The sequence below is a fragment of the Solanum stenotomum genome, chromosome 9 (assembly GCF_019186545.1).
Source record: "Solanum stenotomum isolate F172 chromosome 9, ASM1918654v1, whole genome shotgun sequence".
In the NCBI taxonomy this organism is placed as follows: Eukaryota; Viridiplantae; Streptophyta; class Magnoliopsida; order Solanales; family Solanaceae; genus Solanum; species Solanum stenotomum.
The window spans coordinates 27,469,470-27,489,937 of record NC_064290.1 but is presented as its reverse complement, the minus strand read 5'-3'; the positions used below and the strand labels follow the sequence as shown (position 1 = coordinate 27,489,937).

The following is a 20,468-nucleotide window of genomic DNA, read 5'->3' as shown; positions in this document are numbered from 1 at the left end:
TTTGTTCTAGACTTTATTCCTTATAAATAGAAGCTGTGCCATGTGGCTACAATTAATTCTGTGTAAAAAGTGTGGTTGAATACCTACAAATTTAAGGAATTAAAAGTTCAATCAAACCAATCAGATAAGTAAGATATCATTTACTTACTAGTACTTTATTTCAACAAATACAGACTTCTGCTTACAGAAAATGTAAGATATTGGTCTAAGAAAATGAATATACAATACTCAACGATGAATACATTTTACACCAATTTCTTATAACAAAAGGAAAAGTTTGGATGCGACTGATCATTAATTCATTTGTAAGTATTTTCAACATAACAAATAAAACACTATTCAACATCAAAGTGTTTTTTCATTTCAAAAATAATTTGTACAGCCCAATCTTTACTTAGAAAAGGACTTACTTTTACTAGAACTTAACAACTATGCAGGAAATATCATCCTTGCTTTTCCACGAAATCGCCACTTCTGATAAATGTTTAGCTGCTGCTTTCACCTCTTTCATGTTCTTAATGCAGTTCACTGCCTCTTGGTTGGACATTACCTATAAATACGCGAAGAAACTGCTCAACATGAGCAAATACAACATCCTCCTCAAGATATTTTAGCTCAAGTTTAAGGGAAGACAAGTTACCTTCCACAGACCATCGCTTGCCAAAATGATGAGATCTACGTCGTTATCTATCAGCTCAATTGCCACATTTGGATCTGAACTAAGGTCTCTCTTCAAGCACTTGTCTCCAAATACCCTAGCAATGGCAAGTTGTCCATCAACACGAGGTACATCACCTACAAAATTCCAAACTATCAACTTGTGTGAAGAAACCACTAAGTTATGGGCTTATGACTAGACAACGGATTACATCAATTGCATATGAAACAATGAAAAATATATTTTACTTGGTAGGCTTTGTATCGCCTTGTACGCACAACATAATGCAACAAACAGAGAATTCTAAATCATCGAGACCAACAATTGAGATGAATGACTGACGTTTGAGACCTCAAGAACTTTAGAATTTGAGAATGAAGAGTAGAGAATCGATTGAAACAGCCAAATGTAATGGAGCATATCACCTTGAAGGAGTGAAATCATCTAGACGACTTAAACTAAAACTTGAATGATTTAGATGTAAGCTACCTGGAATGTTTGAAACAAATCCGCCTTGGCTTTCAATTATCTCCCTTTCCCTGTTTGGCTCATGATCAACTGATAGCTGCTCGGCAACACCTTTCTTGGATATAACAGCTTGAGAATCTCCCACATTTGCTATTATAAGTGTTTGACTATTTATCAGCATTGCAGTAACTACAGTTGACCCTCTTTTTCCCAATTCAAATGCTTTTTCTAGAATGTCTTTGTTTGTACTATGATAAGCTCTACAAGTTGCATTCATAGTATTCGTCGAAACGTCATGCTGATCACAGATACAGGTGACGTGAATAAGAAGAATGAGAGTAAGGGGTCGTTTGGTGTGAGGGATAATACCAAATAGTCCCGGGATTAAATTGTAGTACCGTTGATTTTGTTGTTTGGTTGGCAAGTTCGGGATAACTTATCCCGGGATTAATAATTAGTACCGGGATAAGTTATCCCTCTCTTTGGGTGGTATAGTAATCCCGGGATAACTTATCCCGGGATAAAATAGGTAAATGACATAAATGTCTCTTTCAACCCTTTTGTTATATCACTTTTTACATTAATGAAGGGCATTTTTGTAAACAAATAAATTGTTCTTAAAATTTATTATTTTGAATACAACAAACCAAACACTCAATAAAAAATAATCCCAACTAAACTTATCCCATCATAACTAATCCCAACATAACTTATCCCATCATAACTCATTTTCAAACCAAACGACCCCTAACAGAATAACAAAAATGAGAGCAAAGACCAGTAGGACTTTGCGGGAATGTAGAATAGATTCATGACAACACAAACTCTTCTTGTGAATTATGCACTACCTGACTGTTCTTCCCTTATTCCAAACATGATTAAATCAGGAATGTAACAAAAGCGAGTTAGAACACGATTTAATTACCTCACTGTTCTTCCCTAATTTCAAACAAATCATACTAATTAATCCTAAAACTCAAAAAAGAAGAAAAAGTGAACCAATAACAGGCAAAGTCACAAAGCTCCTATAGCAAGGTTCATAAGAAGCAAAATACAAACTGAAATACAATACATAGAAATGAGTAGAACTAGAATTGAAACTATTTGTTCTTAATTTAAGCTTCAATTCAAAAATGTTGGGAACAAGTAGAAACATAAATTACTTAAAAAATCATATATATATCTATCAAAAAGTATTAAAAATTTGGAAGAAATGTAACTCGATGTTTAAACTCTCCATAGATATTAACATAGAGAACAATTCATCTTTCACAAACACAAACACGCATACATTATCAAAAAATGTTGTGAAGGTGCCAAAATTTCAAAAATTACTCAAACATGTTAGAAATACCGAAACCCTGCCTGAAATGCGAGATCTTTTTCATACGAACAAACAAAGTAATGGGTGACCCACTTCTCTATGGACTCTTCACTCCTGACCTCCCGGATGATAAACCACACACCACCTCTTCCTTGACACCAAGAGAAACCTTGTTTTCTCTCCATTTCTCAAAAAAAAACCCAACACTTTTTCCAACAAACAACAAGACTTAAGGGTTAGCATGGATGAAATATCCAAGTAAGAAATAGCATAAACACATACGAAAGGAGAATTTGGAAAGAGCGCTTAGCTGAGTGATGGAGCAAAAATCTTTGAGAATAAAATTTAGGGTTCTTGTTTTTTTTTTGAAATTGGAAGGAATAGATAATTTGGAGAGAGTTTATTATTTTAGCCAGAAGTTATACTACATGTGGTAGTACTCTGATAATTTAGAAATTGGGGGAATACATGGAGGGAACTCAGTTTTTTAGCAAATCTTTTATGAGAATTAATAGATCACACTTTTAAAGTGTTGGTTTTAGAATTATAAATATAGCACAATTTAAAGTGTGGCCATGTCTATAAATAAGTGTTGTCAATTGTTTTATTATTGGGCAATGCTTATGATGTGTAGGCAATAATTGTAAAGAACACGCTTTAAAAGTGTTGCCAAAATTTCTGTAGCCAAAATCTCAATATAGAGGTCACGCCTTGAAAGTGTTCCCTTAGATACATTTGGCAACACTCTTTAAGCGTTGTCTAGAATTAGTGTGGCGATAGGCCAAATTTGTTGTAGTGTTGGCACTAAGGTTAAGCTTAGCACAACTTTTCATCCCCAAACTGATGGGAAAGTGGAGCATACTATCCAAACTTTGGAAGATATGTTAAGGGCTTGTGTGATCGATTTTAAGGGCAATTTGGATGACCATTTTCCATTGATTGAGTTTGCCTACAATAAATGTTATCACTCAAGTATCGATATGGCTCCATTTGAGGCATTGTATGGTAGGAGGTGTAGATCTCCCATAGGTTGGTTTGAGGTGGGTGAAGTTACCCTAATAGGTCCCGAATGGTACAAGGAACCATGGAGAAAGTTCGGCTTATAAGGAAAAAGTTGAAAATGGCCCAAAGTCAGCAAAAGACCTATGCTGATGTGAGCATAATGGATATAGAGTTTGAGGTTAACGATTCGATTTACCTGAAAATCTCACCCATGAAGGGTGTAATGAGGTTCGGTAAGAAGGGGAAGCTTAGTCCCCGATATGTAGGCCCATATCAGATTTTGAGGCATATTGGCAAGGTTGTCTATGAGTTAGATTTACCAAATGAGATGGCAACAATACATCCCATATTCCATGTCTCTATTCTTAAAAAGGGTGTTGGAGATCCGACATCCATAGTTTTTTATAAGGGTTTGGAGTTGATAAGAGTCTTTCTTATGAGGAAGTTCCGGTTGAGATTTTGGACCGGCAAGTCAAGAAGTTGAGAAACAAAGAAATAGCTTTCGTGAAAGTCTTGTTGAGGAATCCGTTTGTTGAGGGTGCTACTTGAGAGGCCGAGGCTGATATGATGTCCCGATATCCTCATATCTTTCCTTATATTCCTATTCTAGCTTGAGGTAATTAGTTCCTCTTGGTTTGACCTTTGTTTTGGAGTCATGTGGTTTTTATGTATTTCCATGATTTCCCTATGAGATGCATGTTCATGAAAACTTGTGTTTTGAAAGAAAATTAGTTTATATGATTGATTTTCCTCATGTTGTTGGGCATTGAGTATAAGTTGCATATAGACTTCATGAGATAAATTTATGAACATGCTTTAGATATGCTTTTGAGAGTGAATTGCATATGAGCTCCATGAGATCATGTTGAGCATGTTTTTAGCTTGAAGAAGGTAGTTCCTTCTTGAAAATGAGAAATTTTGAAAATTCATGCATATTGGGTTGCGAGATGTAGTTCCTACTTCCTTATAATGCATTTGAGTATGATTAGCTTGGAGTTGATGTTTCCTCCTTGTTTTATACACATTGCATGCATAATGGGCTGATAGAGTTAGTTTCACTCCTCTTATGATATTTTGAGGATGTCCTAGCTTAGAGTCGATAGTTCCTCCTTGATTGTATGCATTGCATTGTTGGTTGGATTGTTAGTTCCTCTCCTACTCTTTTAGAACCAGTTTGAATCTCATTCGAGGATGAATGGTCCCAAGGCGGAGATACTGTAACACCCCATATTCAAAAAAGGGAAAAGAAGCAACTTTGGGGAAAATGTAGGTGCCAGCCACGAGGGCCACCCACGGCCCATGGATGGGACCACGGATAGTAGGTATGGTTCATGAATGGCCTTACTCAGGATGGTCTAGGGGATCAGGACCATGGTCCATGGTTCGAGGCCCCAAATCAACCTTTCTGACCATGAACGACGGTCCACCAGGACGGGCCGTGGGTCGAACCACTGTCCGTCAACTGGGGTCCGTGGATGGTCACCTGTCAATTATTTTTAGGGGCAGTTGGCTCTTTTCCTAATTAACTAGTTCCTATACTATGTCGTTTTGCCTATGTTTAGGACCCCTATATAAGCCTTTTTAACCCCCAAATTAACCCATTTACTTTATTCTTCCAATTTCACAAAAGAATACCAAATTCCTCTCCAAATATTCTCTCTCTAGAAACTTGAAGAAGAAGAAGAAGGATTCACCTAGGGTTTCAATCAAAGGTTCCAATTCCTCCATTGAAGACTAGCATTTGGACTCAAGGTATTTCATCCATGGATCCCTTTCATCCATGGAGTTCCTAAATCTCTCTACTTCAAATGGTAGAATTCCCCAATTGAGTTAGGGTTTTCTTCAATTATTATGAGTTCTTTTCATTGTTGATTCTATTGGTTTAATTATGATCTCTTATGCATGAATTGATGAAATATCATGATTTTATGATGATTTCCCCATGAACCCATGTAATCCCCATGCTTTGAAGCTATGAATCATACGATGTGGGATTTTGATCTTCAAGGAATAGTTTCATGAAATTGAGCATGTATTGCGAGCTTTACATGTATTTATGATGAAATTCATATCTAACCCATGTTTTCTAAGATTTTATGATTGAAAGTGGGTTTTGACCTAAAGAGGTAAATTATGGACTTATGCATTGTTTATGAAATCTATACAAATGTTTTAAGGGTGCTTTGAGAGTGAAGTACCAATGATGATGTTGTGTTGTGAAAGGATATTCTCACTAAAACACATAATAGCATGATGTGAAAGGTTTTCTCACATAAAAAGAATTCTTAGGTTGAAAGACTTTCTCACCTAATTGAATCAAAGACTAGGAGCTATCTTAATGAAACTAGCTTGAATTGGTTGTCCAAGGGAACCTTTTCATGAGTAATGAATTCAAGTAAGAAATGATTATTCCGTGGGAATTTATGCTTAGCCCCGAGTGGATATTGATAGTGAGATGGAAGCTCTCCCGTAGTGGAGGCCGGGTTTCCAAAGTAATCTCATGAGATGGAAGCTCCCCCATAGTAAAGGTCGGGTTTCTAGTAGCAGTCTCCTTATCCCATCACTATGTGCCCCATAGGTTGATTAGCTATTGGATCAACTTAATCTAGAAGTTCAAGGTTCTACCTTCGGCAAGTAGGACACCTCTTTTCGGTTTGGGGTGGACATTGAATTCCATGTTATAACTTACATGGTCTAAATGTCGGTTAAGGCAAATTTCCCCACACGTAATAATGAACTAAGGTTACTTCAAGAAGTATTGCACATGAGTTCAAAGGTTTTAAAGATGAAGTTAGCTTGCATTGACCATGATTTATTACTTATGTTTTATAACTCTTTCACATTATGTTTTAGCTTGTTCAATTGCATGTCATGAAATGAAATGTCCCTTTATAGCATGATTTAAATGTTTTTCTCATGGCTATCATACTTGGTACATTGTTTTGTACTAACACATACTCTTGCCTACATTTTCCCCAAATGTAGGGTTCGATATTCAGGGTGCTCAGTTTCATGGCTAGTAGGTGATTTGATTGATTCCCGAGCTTTGGTGAGTCCTCATGCTTCAAGGACGGAGTTATTGCTTTATCTTCTTTCATGTATTTCTCTTTTTGACATGATGTATGGGCTAGGCCCAATTTCATTATATTGTATTAGATGGCTATGATGAGACAAGAGTTTAGACTTCCCCTTTGCTTTTATAAATGTTTTGGACTTGAACTATTGTTTAAATCTTATTGTTCTATTATGAGAGCTAAGTGGTTTGTATGGAGTCCTTCGGGGTTCTATACGCCATGTTACATTTAGGGGGTACCCCTGGGTTGTGACATCATGAGTCAAGTAATTATTCTCATGGACTTTAAGCTGTATAGAAGCATAAGCTATGACCTTACCTCGCTGCATCAACACATAACCTAGGCCGACCCTGGATGCATCATAATAAATCACATAACCATCTAGTAGAGTCAAGACATGACCTGTATTCAACATAGTCTTAAGTTCTGAGAAGCTTTTCTCACACTCATCCGACCACTAAAATTTGACCTTCTTCTGAGTCAACTTGGTCAATGGGGGAAGCTCTGGATGAAAATCCTTCAACAAACCTCCTGTAATAACCGGCCAAACCTAAGAAACTTCTAATATATGTTGGAGAGGTGGGTTTGGGCCAGTGTTGTGCTGCCTCAATTTCTGAGAATCCACTCGGATCCATTCGCTGGATACTACATGACCAAGGAAAGAAACAGACTGTAACCAAAATTCACATTTGTTGAACTTAGCGAATAGTTTGCGATCTTTGAGGGTTTGCAAAACAACTCTCAGATGAGTCACATGCTCTTCCTCACTTTGAGAATAAATGAGGATATCATCAATAAAGACGATGACAAACAATTCCAAATACTGTTTGAACACCCTGTTCATTAAGTCCATGAAAGGTGCAAGAGCATTTGTTAGTCCAAAATACATAACTACGAATTCATAGTGACCATACTCAGTCCTGAAGGCTATCTTCAGGATGTCACTAATTCTAACTCTGAGCTGATGATAGCCGGATCTGAGGTCTATCTTAGAAAAGCAACAAGCACCCTGAAGTTGGTCAAAGAAGTCATCAATCCTGGGGATGGGATACTTATTCTTGATTGTGACTTTGTTCAACTAACGATAGTCAATGCACATCCTGAAAGAACCATGTTTCTTTTACACGAACAACACAAGAGCACCCCATGGAGAGATGCTGGGTCTGATAAAGCCTTTATCTAGAAGATCTTTCAACTGTTCTTTTTAATTCCTTTAGCTCAGTTGGAGCCATTCTATAAGGAGGAATCGAAATAGGCTGGGTATCTGGAAGGAGATTTATTTCGAAGTCGATTTCCCTTACAGGAGGAACTCCAAGAAGATCTTATGGGAACACTTTTTGAAACTCATTTACGATCAGGACTTATTCAAGAGTTGTACTTTCAGAGTTTGAATCCGTAATTCGAACAAGATGATAGATATAGACTTTGGAAATGATTTTCTTAGCCTTAAGGTAAGCGATAAATCGACCTACAGACATTGAGCTACTACCCTTCCAATCTAAGACTGGCTCATTTGGAAATTGAAACCAACCGATCCTCGTTCTACAATCAATTAAGGCATAACAAGAATGTAACCAATCCATGCCTAGAATGATATCAAAATCTACTATTTCTAACTCTACAAGGTCTGCTGAGGTGACTTTCTGGGAAACTGTGACAGGGCAATTTTTGTATACCCGTTTAGCTATAATTAGGTCACCAACTAGAGTAGGGATTGAGAAGGGTTCTGAGAGAGTGTTTGGACTGACACCAAAGTTTACTGTTGTACAGGGAGTTATAAGAGACAGTGTAGTCCCTGGATCTAACAATGCTTAAACCTCTAAATGAAAGACTCGTAACCTACCAGTGACTACATCAGGGGAATCTTTCTGTTCCTGGCAAGCCTGGAGAGCATACAACCTGTTCTGGCGCTGACCACCATTTGTACCAGACGAGGCACCCTGCTGAATGGGGTAACTTGCTAGCGCTGCTGAAGTAGTAGACTGAACCCTATTACCTACTTGTCATTTCCTAGTAGAAGGGAAATCCTTCAACCTATGACCAGACTGGACACACCTAAAACACCCATCTTTATCTGCAAGACATTCTCCCGGATGATTCTTACCACACTTTGGAAAAGTTGGAAAAGTCCGGTTACCTGAAGCACTCCCTTGTGACTTAGAGCCTGATGCCCTACCTTTCTGATCCTGTTGAAACATGGGGGACGGAGCGCTAGCTAATGAAGGCGATGTGGTTGTAGACCTTTGCTGAAATAGTGAGTGATTTCCACTACCCGACCTTTGATGAGAGTATTCATAACTCCCTATTCTAGACTTCTTGTTGTCCTTAGCCATTTCCCTAAGCTTATCTCCCTCAACCAGCTGAGCATGAGTCATTATCCTGAGATATCCATGTCATTTATTAGCATATCATTCCTACACTCGGTCTTGACCAGGTCAGATACTCCAAACAAGGACTTGATCATTTCTGTCCTCGAGTCAACAACCATATGTGGAGCATACCTGGAGAGCTGAGTGAACTTCATCCCGCATTCTTGGACTTTCATTGAACCCTGCTTCAAGTTCATAAACTCATGGGCCTTAGCCTCCCTAAATTCTCTCGAAAAGAACTTGTCCAGAAAAGGTCAAGTAAAACAATCCCAAGTCACAGGAGCTGCATTCTCACCTTTTTTTTCTTTCTAATGCCTGAACCAGATATGAGCCACATCCTTGAGTTGATAGGATGCTAGCTCAACACTCTCAATACTAGTCACCTGCATTACTCCAAGAATCTTTTTAACCTCATCAATGAAGTTATGTGGGTCGTCACCAACCTTCGACCCTAGAAATTCTGCTGGATTCATACAAATAAACTCTTGAACCCTATCTGCAGCTGATCCATCGGTGGTGTTTATAGGAACTAGGGCCTACTGATTGTTTTGGTTGGCTACAGTCTAAGCCATTAGCTGGATCGCGTTGCAAAACTCTACATTCGTAACCTCATGGTTTGGGACTGGAGGAACTTCATTAGCATTGTAGGCATTATCATTCCGTGCATTAGCTCTACAAGGAGTCATGATCTAAATTGTCCAACAATGGATTAGAAAGGAGAAGTGAATCACACCTCACACACGATAAGAATAGAAAAGGAAGTGAAGTTTTTCTTAAAACACTTCCTAGCCTCCACCTCATAGATGTGACACGTTTCACACCCAGGAAAGAGACTCTACTTAGTGCATCTTTCAGGCACCCTATGACTCTTGAACCTAATGATGTGATACCAAGTTTGTCACGCCCCAAGGCTATCCCCTCGACGTAACACGTGACCTAGGATCACGAGTGACCCCAAGCTAACCCTGAGTCTGGTATATATCAAGCAACAAAGAAAAACTAAGTAAAATATGTACTATGCGGAAGCTAAAAATAGTGGCACTACAAAAAAATGCTCAATTTATGGCGGTTAACTTGAGGGAGTTCTTAAAAACTCCATTATTAATACNTATATATATGAAGCCATAATAGTTTAGTGATAAATGAAACAACAACTTAACAATTCAAGCTGGATCTACTACTATGTCTGAAAAACCTCTAACTGAGTCGAGTTGTTGGGACATGCCCTAGCTAACTCTAACAAAACTAAAAACTAAAAGTAAGGACTAAAATGTAAATCATATCTATTGTCCTTGAAGTATGAGGACTCACCACTGAAGCTGCTGAAGTCGAATCAATAATCGATCTAAGCGTGATCTGGATGCTAAGTGTATGAACCTACATCATGAAACGATGTAGCACAAAGGATGTGTCAGTACTTGAAATGTACTGAGCATGTATGATATAGATATGCTAAACTGAACAAAATATATAAGCTAAACAATGCATAACTAAGCAATGATATAATATAAACAAGGATATAAATACTAAAGTATAACTGAAAACTGAAATGAATGCAATGACCAAGTACTAATCATCAAGATAACATGATGAACTATATACTGAAGTAACTACTGCAAAACCTAGTCAATGCAATAAGAGTCTGACGATGGGAGCTACTATTAACCGACATAAACCACGAGAGCTAAACATGGAGTCTGATGTATATGCCCCATCGAGAGGACCCAATATACCTTGCTAGGGGTATAAAGGCATGTCTTTGGCATGATCACTAAATATAATGCCCAACAAAGAGGACTTATAATCCTAAACGGGCACATAGTTCTGGGACTATGAGGGTATGCTCAACCCTATTTCAATTCGGTGCTAAATCTACTCCCAACTGAATACATATGAAGCTAAAATGCACTAAACACTGAATAACTCAAAATACTATCATGCTAACTGAGAATGCAACATTTATATACTGAGAATGTGACATTCAAAATCTAGAGCGTGATTTTCTGTTTAACTGACCTAGCAAGTATAATTCATGAACTAAGAGAATTTACACAAACTAGGGCTCTGAGTTCTATATAAGGAATTAAGCAACGTTTCCAAGAAAACATGTTATTTAGACCATGGATACTATAGCAGCTGAAATGACCATAATTCCCATGATTTTACAAACCCTAGGTTTAAACAGGTTATGTGGAATCGAGGAACTAACTGAATTCTAGGGACCTAGTGGATGAAAGGAACCCACTAGTGAAATCACACATACCTGGTGATGAAATTTACAGAGAAATCATTCAGATTTCGGGGCTGAACTTTGAAGAACACTAATGCTTGTTCTTGGAAGAAACTGGCACCTCTTTCTCTTATTTTCGTTCACACTTGGATGATTTTTGGAGAATGAGGGTTCTGGGTATGTCTGACTAGGTTATTAGGCTTATACTAATTAAAACGTTTAAGTGCCTAATATATAGGGAAAAGGACCAAAACAGCCCTGACTTAAATGCTGACGAAGGCCACTCACGAGGGGACTGACGGTCCGTCGTTTGTACCACTACCCGTCAACTGGATCGTGGTTCGTGGTCTGTCCTATAGGGCTTCACTAAAATAAGTATAACTTATTACTCCGAGGTTGGAATCTAGCAAACTCAATGGTGTTGGAAATAGGATTCAATTATCTTTAATTTGATAGGTCATGTTCCACCTTATTCATTTTAAGCTAAAAGATATAACCATTTGAAGTTGCCCTATAAACTCCTTCTTTCCAAATAACTATTGGTCGTCATCGATGATCCGACCTACAGTCGTTTGGTCAGACCACAAATCGTCCTGGTCGACCGTCGATGGTTTTAGAGACTACTTCTCCGGGCCTTCGAACAATGGGACCCACCTACGGTCCATGGTTTTACCTACGGTCCGTGGTTCTACCTACGGTCCGTGCATGGTTTAATTGGTACTGGCACCCATTTTTTGAAAAACTAAGATTTTCTCCCTTATGAGATCTGAGCTGTTACAATTTAGTTCTTGAAATTCAATGGTGGAGAACCCATTTAGTTATCTATAGATTATGATTTTGGGGCATCAAGAGTAGCTCATTTTTGAGTGAATTCTCTCCCTTAGTTCTCTAGTTTTGGTGCAATCTTGCTTTATTGTTGCTCGTTGTTTGGTACTTGTTTTGTGGCCAACTTTGAAGATCAATATGTAACTCTTGGTGTTTATAGTGGAGCTTTTAGTCTCGTGGGTTTTTACTCTTCACATTGAAGGGTTCTCCACGTTAATCTTTGTGTCTTGTATGATTGGTTTATTCTTGTCTTGTTGTTTTTAGTTGGTTGATATACTTGTTGTCCATTCTTCGTATTTCTTGGTTTAGTTTGTCTTCTCTTGGTTCAAATTGAAAGGGAAAGTTTAGACTTGGGTATTATTCCAATGTTATCCTAATGGACATTCTTTGTTAGTGCCTTGCCTTTCCCAACACTTGACTTAGGGTTTAGTTTCACACTTTTATATCTGTCTATCTCAAACTCTCAATTATTCTACAATGTGTTAGTGTTTGCTTTTGATAAAAATGCAATTTGTCAACTCATGCGCATAGCTTATTTGATTTGTCACCTTGTTTAATTTCTAACTAATCTTCAATAATTATTTTTATGATGTTGAATCTTAACGGTTAAGCTGATAACCGGATCGATAACGATCAATAACAGATATGTCAATATCGTAATAATTCTATAATTGTTTAGCATGTCTACAAACCGACAATCGATAATTTAACATCATAATGATTCTATAACAATTTAGTATGTCTACAAACTAATAACTGATAAGTTGAACCGATGAACTTCAAAACTGAATTAAACCGACCAATACCCATCCTTACTTAATGAGACACAACAGGGAACATTTAAACGGGGTAACAGGAGCATCAAAATTAATTTTTCTAGAAATTTAAATGGGGTAGAAACTGAGGGTGGACATTTGGGCCATTAGAATTTGATCAAAGAATTTCGTTTGGATTTTCTATTATCGGATTGAAGAAATTACAATCCAAATCTAAGCAAAATAAGATTGAATTGGAAATGAACTTTTACGTCAATTTTTGTATGTTTTGTATTTTTCAATTTTAACTTTTGAGCTTTTAAAGCAAGTATAACAATTAATTAACAACATTTATTCACCTAAAAGATTGCTCTTTGGACTATATAACTTTCTACAATTAACGAGAATTAAGGTCACCCCCCCTCATAATGTGTATTAAACTTTTCTATTCATTGATTTGATTGTACGAGACTAATCTATTAAACCTTTGTAACCCTTAGTATTATAAATTATGAAAATATCCCTCAATCAAACTCTATAAAATTTAACTTACCTCAATCTGAATCATTGCAAATCACAAAATGGTTTTTCCTTCCTTTGAGACTCCGAGCACTACGATTTATCAAATAAGTATTTGATAGTAGTCTATGAGTTATTGATATCCATATTTACATAAAAATAATTTGGTCAAAAGTCAACCCTGAGCTTCAAGGTCAAAATCAGTGTTTCCTTCCAAAAATCAGATTACATAGTTCTATGTTCTAAATCTCAAATTTCATCAAAATTTAACCACCACTCGACCTTCAAATCTCAAATTTTCGTATTCATATTTTTTTCCAAATCCCCAATTCTCAATCCAAATGCGAATAAAACCACTAAAATTTACTAGATTGTTTGATAAATATTTAGATTCTTAATCCCTCCCCATAATGACTATCAAAAATCACTTCGAAAATTATTTCAACTAAAGTTTAAAACTCACAATACGATATGAAATGATTATTCCCAAATTGTTTTGTGGTTAATTAACCGAAGAAAGTAAACACTCCATTTTTTCTCTTTATGCAAATTCGAACACTAACCTCACACACGTCGAAATTTTATTTGTCGAGGTCACCACGATTACTAGCCAGTACTACTGTGCTAGCCAACCTCCATTGTGTCATCTCAAATAATACCACAACATTCAAACAATAATATCACAATGACTTGTGTTGAATGATGTCATGCAAACATTAACAACAAATTCACCCATCATTCCTGTGAAGCCTATAAAAATGTTACAAGGAATCATATATAAAATGAACAGAAGCCAAAGAAGAAAGAATGAACATCATCAAAAATTTATAACATGTTGACCTTGAAAAGTTTTCGTATGAATGGTCAGAGCATAAGGAATTGCGACCAACGATACCAACACAATGCAACATTAAGAGAGATTGACAAATTTGCTTATTTTGTAATTAGCATATCTTGATTAAGTTATCACTCAAGGAGAAATTTATTAATTTCATTTGCAAGGTTGCATACTATATCAACTTGAAGAGTGGTAGTTCATATCTAATGAAGCCACTTATTTATGATATCAAGTTCAATATAAAGGAAGTATTATTGAGAGTCATGGGATGAATCTCTTATCCAAATATATTGCCAACCTACTTTGTGAAAAAAGTTTTATTTTTAGTAAAAATGTAGTAGGTAGTCCTCTATATCTTGATATCGCCACGATTAATAAAATAAAAGGCCAAATTGTGCCAAAGGCAAAATGCTAGTCGACATTCTAGAAAATTTACTTAACCATGTTTGAATGGATATCAAAGATGATAAAACTAGAGCAATAAGAACTGCTTGTTATGGAAATTGTGGATGTCAAGCGTGTGGATAGTGTATGGAGTTGCAAATTAAGTGTGTGGTATTAGTACATAAACTTGTGCAAAGTAAATGGATGACTTGTGTATGCCATTGTTTGCCACGTTCATATGGGCTATAAAAGGGCCTATTTACTTCATCATGAAAGACAATCAAGCAGTGAAGTAATATATACAGTGTCTCGTCCTTCTTTCTTATTATAAAGCTTAGTTAGTTACTTTTTATTGTAAAGCAAGTTATTAGCACGAGACTCCACCAACTCGAGCTACTATAAATAAGTAAAAAGGAAAAGGATTTTGTTTTTCTAAAAATGTCTAATATTTCTAAAAAGGATTTTATTTTTCTAAAAATGTCTAATATTTCTAAATAGGATTTTATTTTTCTAAAAATGTCTAATATTTCTAAACTTGAATTTGTTGCCTTGGATATATCGGGCAAATGATACTCATCATGGATACTAGACGCTGAAACTCACCTAGATGTGATGGGTATGGTAAACACCATAAAAAATGATAATCAGGCATCCAGCAAAGATCGTACCAAAGCTATGATATTTCTTCAGCACCTTCTTGAAGAGGGGTTGAAAATGCAATACCTCACTATTAAAGACCCCATTGTACTATGGAATAATTTGAAAGAATGATATGACCACCTAAAGATGGTCATTCTTCCACAGGCGCGTCATGATTGGTTCAATTTGAGGTTACTAGACTTTAAAAGTATAATTGAATATAATTCTTCCATGTATAAAATTATATCACAGTTAAATTAATGCGGAGAGGATGTCACTGAACATGCTAAGCTTGAGAAAACATGTTCCACATTTTCTCCCGTGAATATGGTCCTACAATAGCAATATCGAGAAATGGGTTTTAAAAAATATTTTGAATTACTTTTATATCTTCTTATTGTTGAACAACATAACGACCCGTTGATGAAAAATCATGAAAGTCATCCCATTGGTTCTATGCCACTCCCTAAAGTGAATCAGACAAATTATCACTAGTGAGAAAGAAGTCGTGGCTCCGATCATGGTCACTGTCGTGGCCGTAGTCGTAAAATAAATTATAATCATGATGGTCATCTTGCACCAAAAAATTACCAGTAGTATAAAAGGAAGGGTGAAAAACAAGAAGTGGTGCAAAAAAAAAAATTTAGAAAGTGTATGTCATAGATGTGGATGAATGGGACACTAGTCACGTACCTGTCATCATCTAAGCGTCTGGTTTAGCTCTATCAGGCATCCTTAAAATGGGTGATAATAATAAAAAAGAAAACTATATCTCTTAAGGTAATGTTGAGCCCATACATAAGATGGATAATAATGCATAAGAAAATTTCATCTCTGAAGATAATGTTGAGCCTATGCATCTGGATGTAGCTGATTTCTTTGTATTCCCTAAAGGAACAATAATCAGTGACGAGCCCGTAATAATCTAGATAATTTCTTTTCTGTTTGTTTGTACTAGTTGGTATGTTTATGTTTTTCTAATCCCTGTAAACAAATAATGTGTGTATGATGGCCATGTTTAAATTGTAATATTTTACTTTGTTAATATCTTTTTTTGAAGAAAATATGGATATGCCCAAATTTCATTTGGATCAATAATCAATCATGTAGATATTTGTGTGGTTGACAGTGGAACAACATATGCCATATTTATAGATGAGAAATACTTTTCTTACTTGCTTAGCAGAAACGCAAATGTTACTATAATTTCTAGTAATTTGAAATTGATTGAAGGGTACGGAAAAGCTATATATTTCTGCCTAAGGGGGCAAAACTTGTTATAGAAGATGCGTTATTCTCTTCTAAATCTCCAAGAAACTTATTAAGTTTCACAGATATCCACCAAAATGGATATCATATTGAGACACTAAATGAAATAAATATTGAATACCTTGGTATAACCAAGAATGTCTCAAGCCAGATATGTGTTTTGGAGAAATTACCAACCTTATCTTCTGACCTATATTATGCAAAATTTACTACAATCGAAGCACATTCAATCTTAAATCAGAAGTTTACTAATTTAAATACGCTTGTGTTATGGCATGACCGAATAGGTCATCCTGGATCAATAATGATGAGATGAATCATTGAAAATTCAAATGCATAGCCATTAAAGAACTTGAAGATTTTTACGAGTGATGAGTTTTCATGTGCAGCTTGTTGTCAAGGTAAATTGATTACTAGGCCATCACCAATGAAGGTTAACATTGAATCCCCTCAATTTTTAGAACATACACATAGGGAATATGTGGACCTATTCACCCATCTAATGGGGTTTTTAGATATTTCATGGTCCTAATAGATGTATCTTCAAGATGATCTCATGTGTGCCTCTTATCGTCTCGCAACCTGACATTTGCAAAATTATTGGCACAAATGATGCAATTAATAGCATAATTTTCAGATTATCCCATTAAGGCTATTCGCCTTGATAATGCTGGGGAAATTACGTCCCAAGCTTTTGGTGATTATTGCTTATCAATAGGGATAAAAGTTGAACATCATGTAGTTCATGTTTATACTCAAAATGGCCTTGCTGTGTCATTTATTAAGCGCTTACAATTGATAGCAAGACCTCTACAAATGAAAACTAAGTTACCAACTACCGTTTGGGGTCATGCTATCTTACATGCATCATCTCTTGTTTGTCTTAGATTGACTCATTATAATAACTACTCTCCGTGACAATTGGTGTTTGGTCATGAACCAAATATTGCTCATCTACAAATTTTTGGATGTGTTGTATATATGCTAGTAGCACCACCTCAGTGCACTAAAATGGTCCCCAAAATAAGGTTAGGCATATATGTTGGGTTTGATTCACCCTCTCTAATTCTCTATCTTGAGCCATTGATGGGAGATTTATTCACTGCAAGATTTGCAGATTTTTGATTTGATTAAACAACTTTTCTGCAATTAGGGGAAGAGAAAAAAGGAACTTAAAAGTTAAATTGCATGGAAAGTTTCATAACTATCTCATTTTGATCCATGTTGCCCTATGTGTGAACATGAGTTTAAAAAGATCATCCAAATGCAGAATATAGCAAATCAAATGCCACACGCATTTACTGATTTGAAAAGGTTAACTAAGTCGCATATCCCTATAGAAAATGTGCCTATCTGAATTGATGTTCCAACGTGATAATCTAATATTGTCAAAACTTCTGAATCTTATACACGCCTGAAGCGTGGAATACCATTGGGTTCAAAGGATAAAATTCCTAGAAAAAGAAGTACAAAAAATGACACTATAAAAGAATCCCACGAAGAGATTCAAGATAATTGATAAATCATGCTATTTTTGAAGAAATCAATGACCCCGAGTCTCAAGTGAATGAAGAACTATCAATAAGTTTTTTGGATAATGGGATAAAGTTGAATCGATAAAAAATTATGGTGGATAATGTTTTTGCTTATAACATTGCACTCAACATTATGCAAGCCAGTGAGAATCTTGAATCTCTTTCTGTCAAAGAATTTCGACGAAGATGTGATTGGCTGAAATGTCAAGAGTCAATTCAATCAGAAATGGATTTACTTGCTAACCGTTAGGTTTTTGGACCAGTAGTCCAAACGCCTAATGATGTTAAATTATTTGTCTATTAATGGGTCTTTGTACAAAAAAGAAATGAGAGAAATAAAATTGTAAGATACAAGGCAGACATTGTTAGACAAGGATTCTCTCAAAGACCCGATGTCAACTATGAAGAAGATAATCATTGGTTATGGATGCAATAACTTTTTGATATCTCTCCGGTTTAGATGTACATGAAAGTCTTGAAATACATCTAATGGATGTGGTTACAACTTATCTTTACGATTCACTTGATAATGAAATTTATGTGAAAATTCTGGAATGACTTAAAATGCCTGAAGCATATAGTTCAAAATCTTGGGAAATGTGCTCAATTAGATTACAAAAGTCATTATACGGCTTAAAAATAATTAGGGAGCATGTGATATAATCACCTCAATGAGTACTTGATAAAAGAAGATTATATAAATGATGCAATTTGTCCTTGTATTTTTATTAAGAAAACAATATCAGAGTTTGATATTCTTGCCATTTATGTTAATGACATTAATCTCATTGGAACTCCGGAAGAGGACCAAAAGGAAATTGAATAACTAAAGAAAGAATTTGAGATGAAGGACCTTGAAAAGACAAAACTTTGTCTTGGTTTGCAAATTAAACATTGAACAGACGGGGTCTTCATTCATCAATTTGCCTATACTGAGAAAATTTTGAAATGATTTTACATGGACAAAGTACATCCATTAAGTACTCCAATGATCTTTTGATCACTTGGAGTGAGTAGAGATCCGTTCTGACCTCAAGAAGAGAATGAAGAACCTCTTGGTACTGAAGTACCTTATCTTATTGCAATTGGTTCACTTATGTATCTTGCTAATGCTACGAAGCCTGACATAACATTTTATGTTAATCTGTTAGCAAGATAGAGTTCTTATCCTACATGAAGACATTGGAACGAAATTAAACATATATTGTGATATCTAAAGGGGACTAGTGATATTGGTCTATTTTATACTAACAAAGATAGTGCAGATCTTGTTGCTCATGCATATGCATGTTATTTATCTGACCCACATAAAGCTTGATCTCAAACATGCTATATGTTTACATATGGAGGTATTGCTATATCATTGCGATCTACAAAGCAGTCCACTGTCGCTACTTCTTCAAGTCATGTTGAGATAATAGCTATTCACGAAGCAAGTAGAGAATGTGTAAGGTTGAGACCAATGATATATTTGATCAAAGAAAGATGTGGTTTGAAGTGTGATGTCAAGGCACCCACAATCCTCTTTGAAGATAATGATGCATGCATAGCTCAATTAAGAGGAGGCTTCATAAAAGGAGATAGTGCGAAACACATTTTACCAAAATTATTCTTCACACATGATCTCCAAAAGAATAATGAGATTGATGTACAACAAATTCGTTCAAGTGACAATCCAACAGATATATTCACCAAATCTTTACTAGCCTCAACTCTTGAGAAGATAGTACAAAATGTTGAAATGAGAAGACTCAACAATATAAACCGTGGTCTTCATTAAGGGGAGTAGAATACGTGTTGTACTCTTTTTTCCTTAGTCTAGATTTTGTCTCATTGGGTTTCCCTAGGAATGTTTTTAATGAGGCAGAAATCAAATGAGTATTTAAAGATATATGTACTCCTTTTTCTTCACTAACGTTTCTTTAGTTAGATCTTGTTAAAGCATATTATCAATCAAGGAATGGACATCCAAGGAGGAGTGTTATGACAATTATGGATGTCAAGCATGTGGATAGTGTATGGAGTTGCCAATTAAGTGTGTGGTATTAGTGCACAAACGTGTGCAAAGTAAATGGATGGCTTGTGTATGCCATTGTTTGCCACGTTCATATGGGCTATAAAAGGGCCCATTTACTTTATTATGATAGACAATCAAGAAGTGAAGTAATATACCCCTTTGTCCCTAATTACTTGTCCACTTTTGAATTGGCACACCAATTAAGAAAATAATTATTGACATAGTGAGTTTATCATTTTACCAGTATTAATTATGAAGTAGATGAATTAAAAACTTAAGATTTTCAAAAAGTTTTACCTTTTTCAAAGTAATTAATTAAGGGTATAATAGGTAAAAAAAATTGTCCTTTCTTAATTTCTCAAAATGGACAAGTAATTAGGGACGACTAAAAAAGGAGAAGTGGACAAGTGATTAGAGAAAGAGGGAGTATACAGTTTCTCTGCCTTCTTTCTTATTATAAAGCTTAGTTAGTTACTTTTTATTATATAACACTACTAAGGTTATCGTACAATATGATATAAAATTATATAGAGTGTAGAATACATATCACAATGTGTATAAA

General features: G+C 35.8%; 2 protein-coding genes across 2 annotated transcripts in view; one reads left to right on the top strand and one right to left on the bottom strand.

Moving 5' to 3' along the window:
• The window catches only part of LOC125877221 (cyclin-T1-3-like), a 557,390-nt gene that overhangs the window by 321,349 nt on the left and 215,573 nt on the right, over positions 1–20,468 (top strand). The window lies entirely within an intron of this gene.
• On the bottom strand, positions 358–8,859 carry LOC125877417 (probable protein phosphatase 2C 58). The gene is made up of 6 exons (XM_049558714.1): positions 8,631–8,859; positions 8,370–8,522; positions 8,203–8,285; positions 1,148–1,424; positions 641–795; positions 358–550 (listed from the first exon to the last, which is right to left on the bottom strand). The coding sequence occupies exons 1-6, from the start codon at positions 8,857–8,859 to the stop codon at positions 416–418; spliced, it is 1,032 nt and encodes a 343-aa protein (XP_049414671.1). The 3' UTR covers positions 358–415.

What these genes read in the sequence shown, in the direction of transcription:
- LOC125877417 (XM_049558714.1), bottom strand. Translation starts at nt 8,859, where the DNA reads ATGGCTAAGGACAACAAGAAGTCTAGAATAGGGAGTTATGAATACTCT. An exon ending in TTCCCCTGATGTAGTCACTG is followed by an intron (nt 8,286 to 8,369) that starts GTAGGTTACGAG and finishes CCTGTACAACAG; the next exon opens with TAAACTTTGGTGTCAGTCCA. An exon ending in CAAGCGATGGTCTGTGGAAG is followed by an intron (nt 551 to 640) that starts GTAACTTGTCTT and finishes GCGTATTTATAG; the next exon opens with GTAATGTCCAACCAAGAGGC.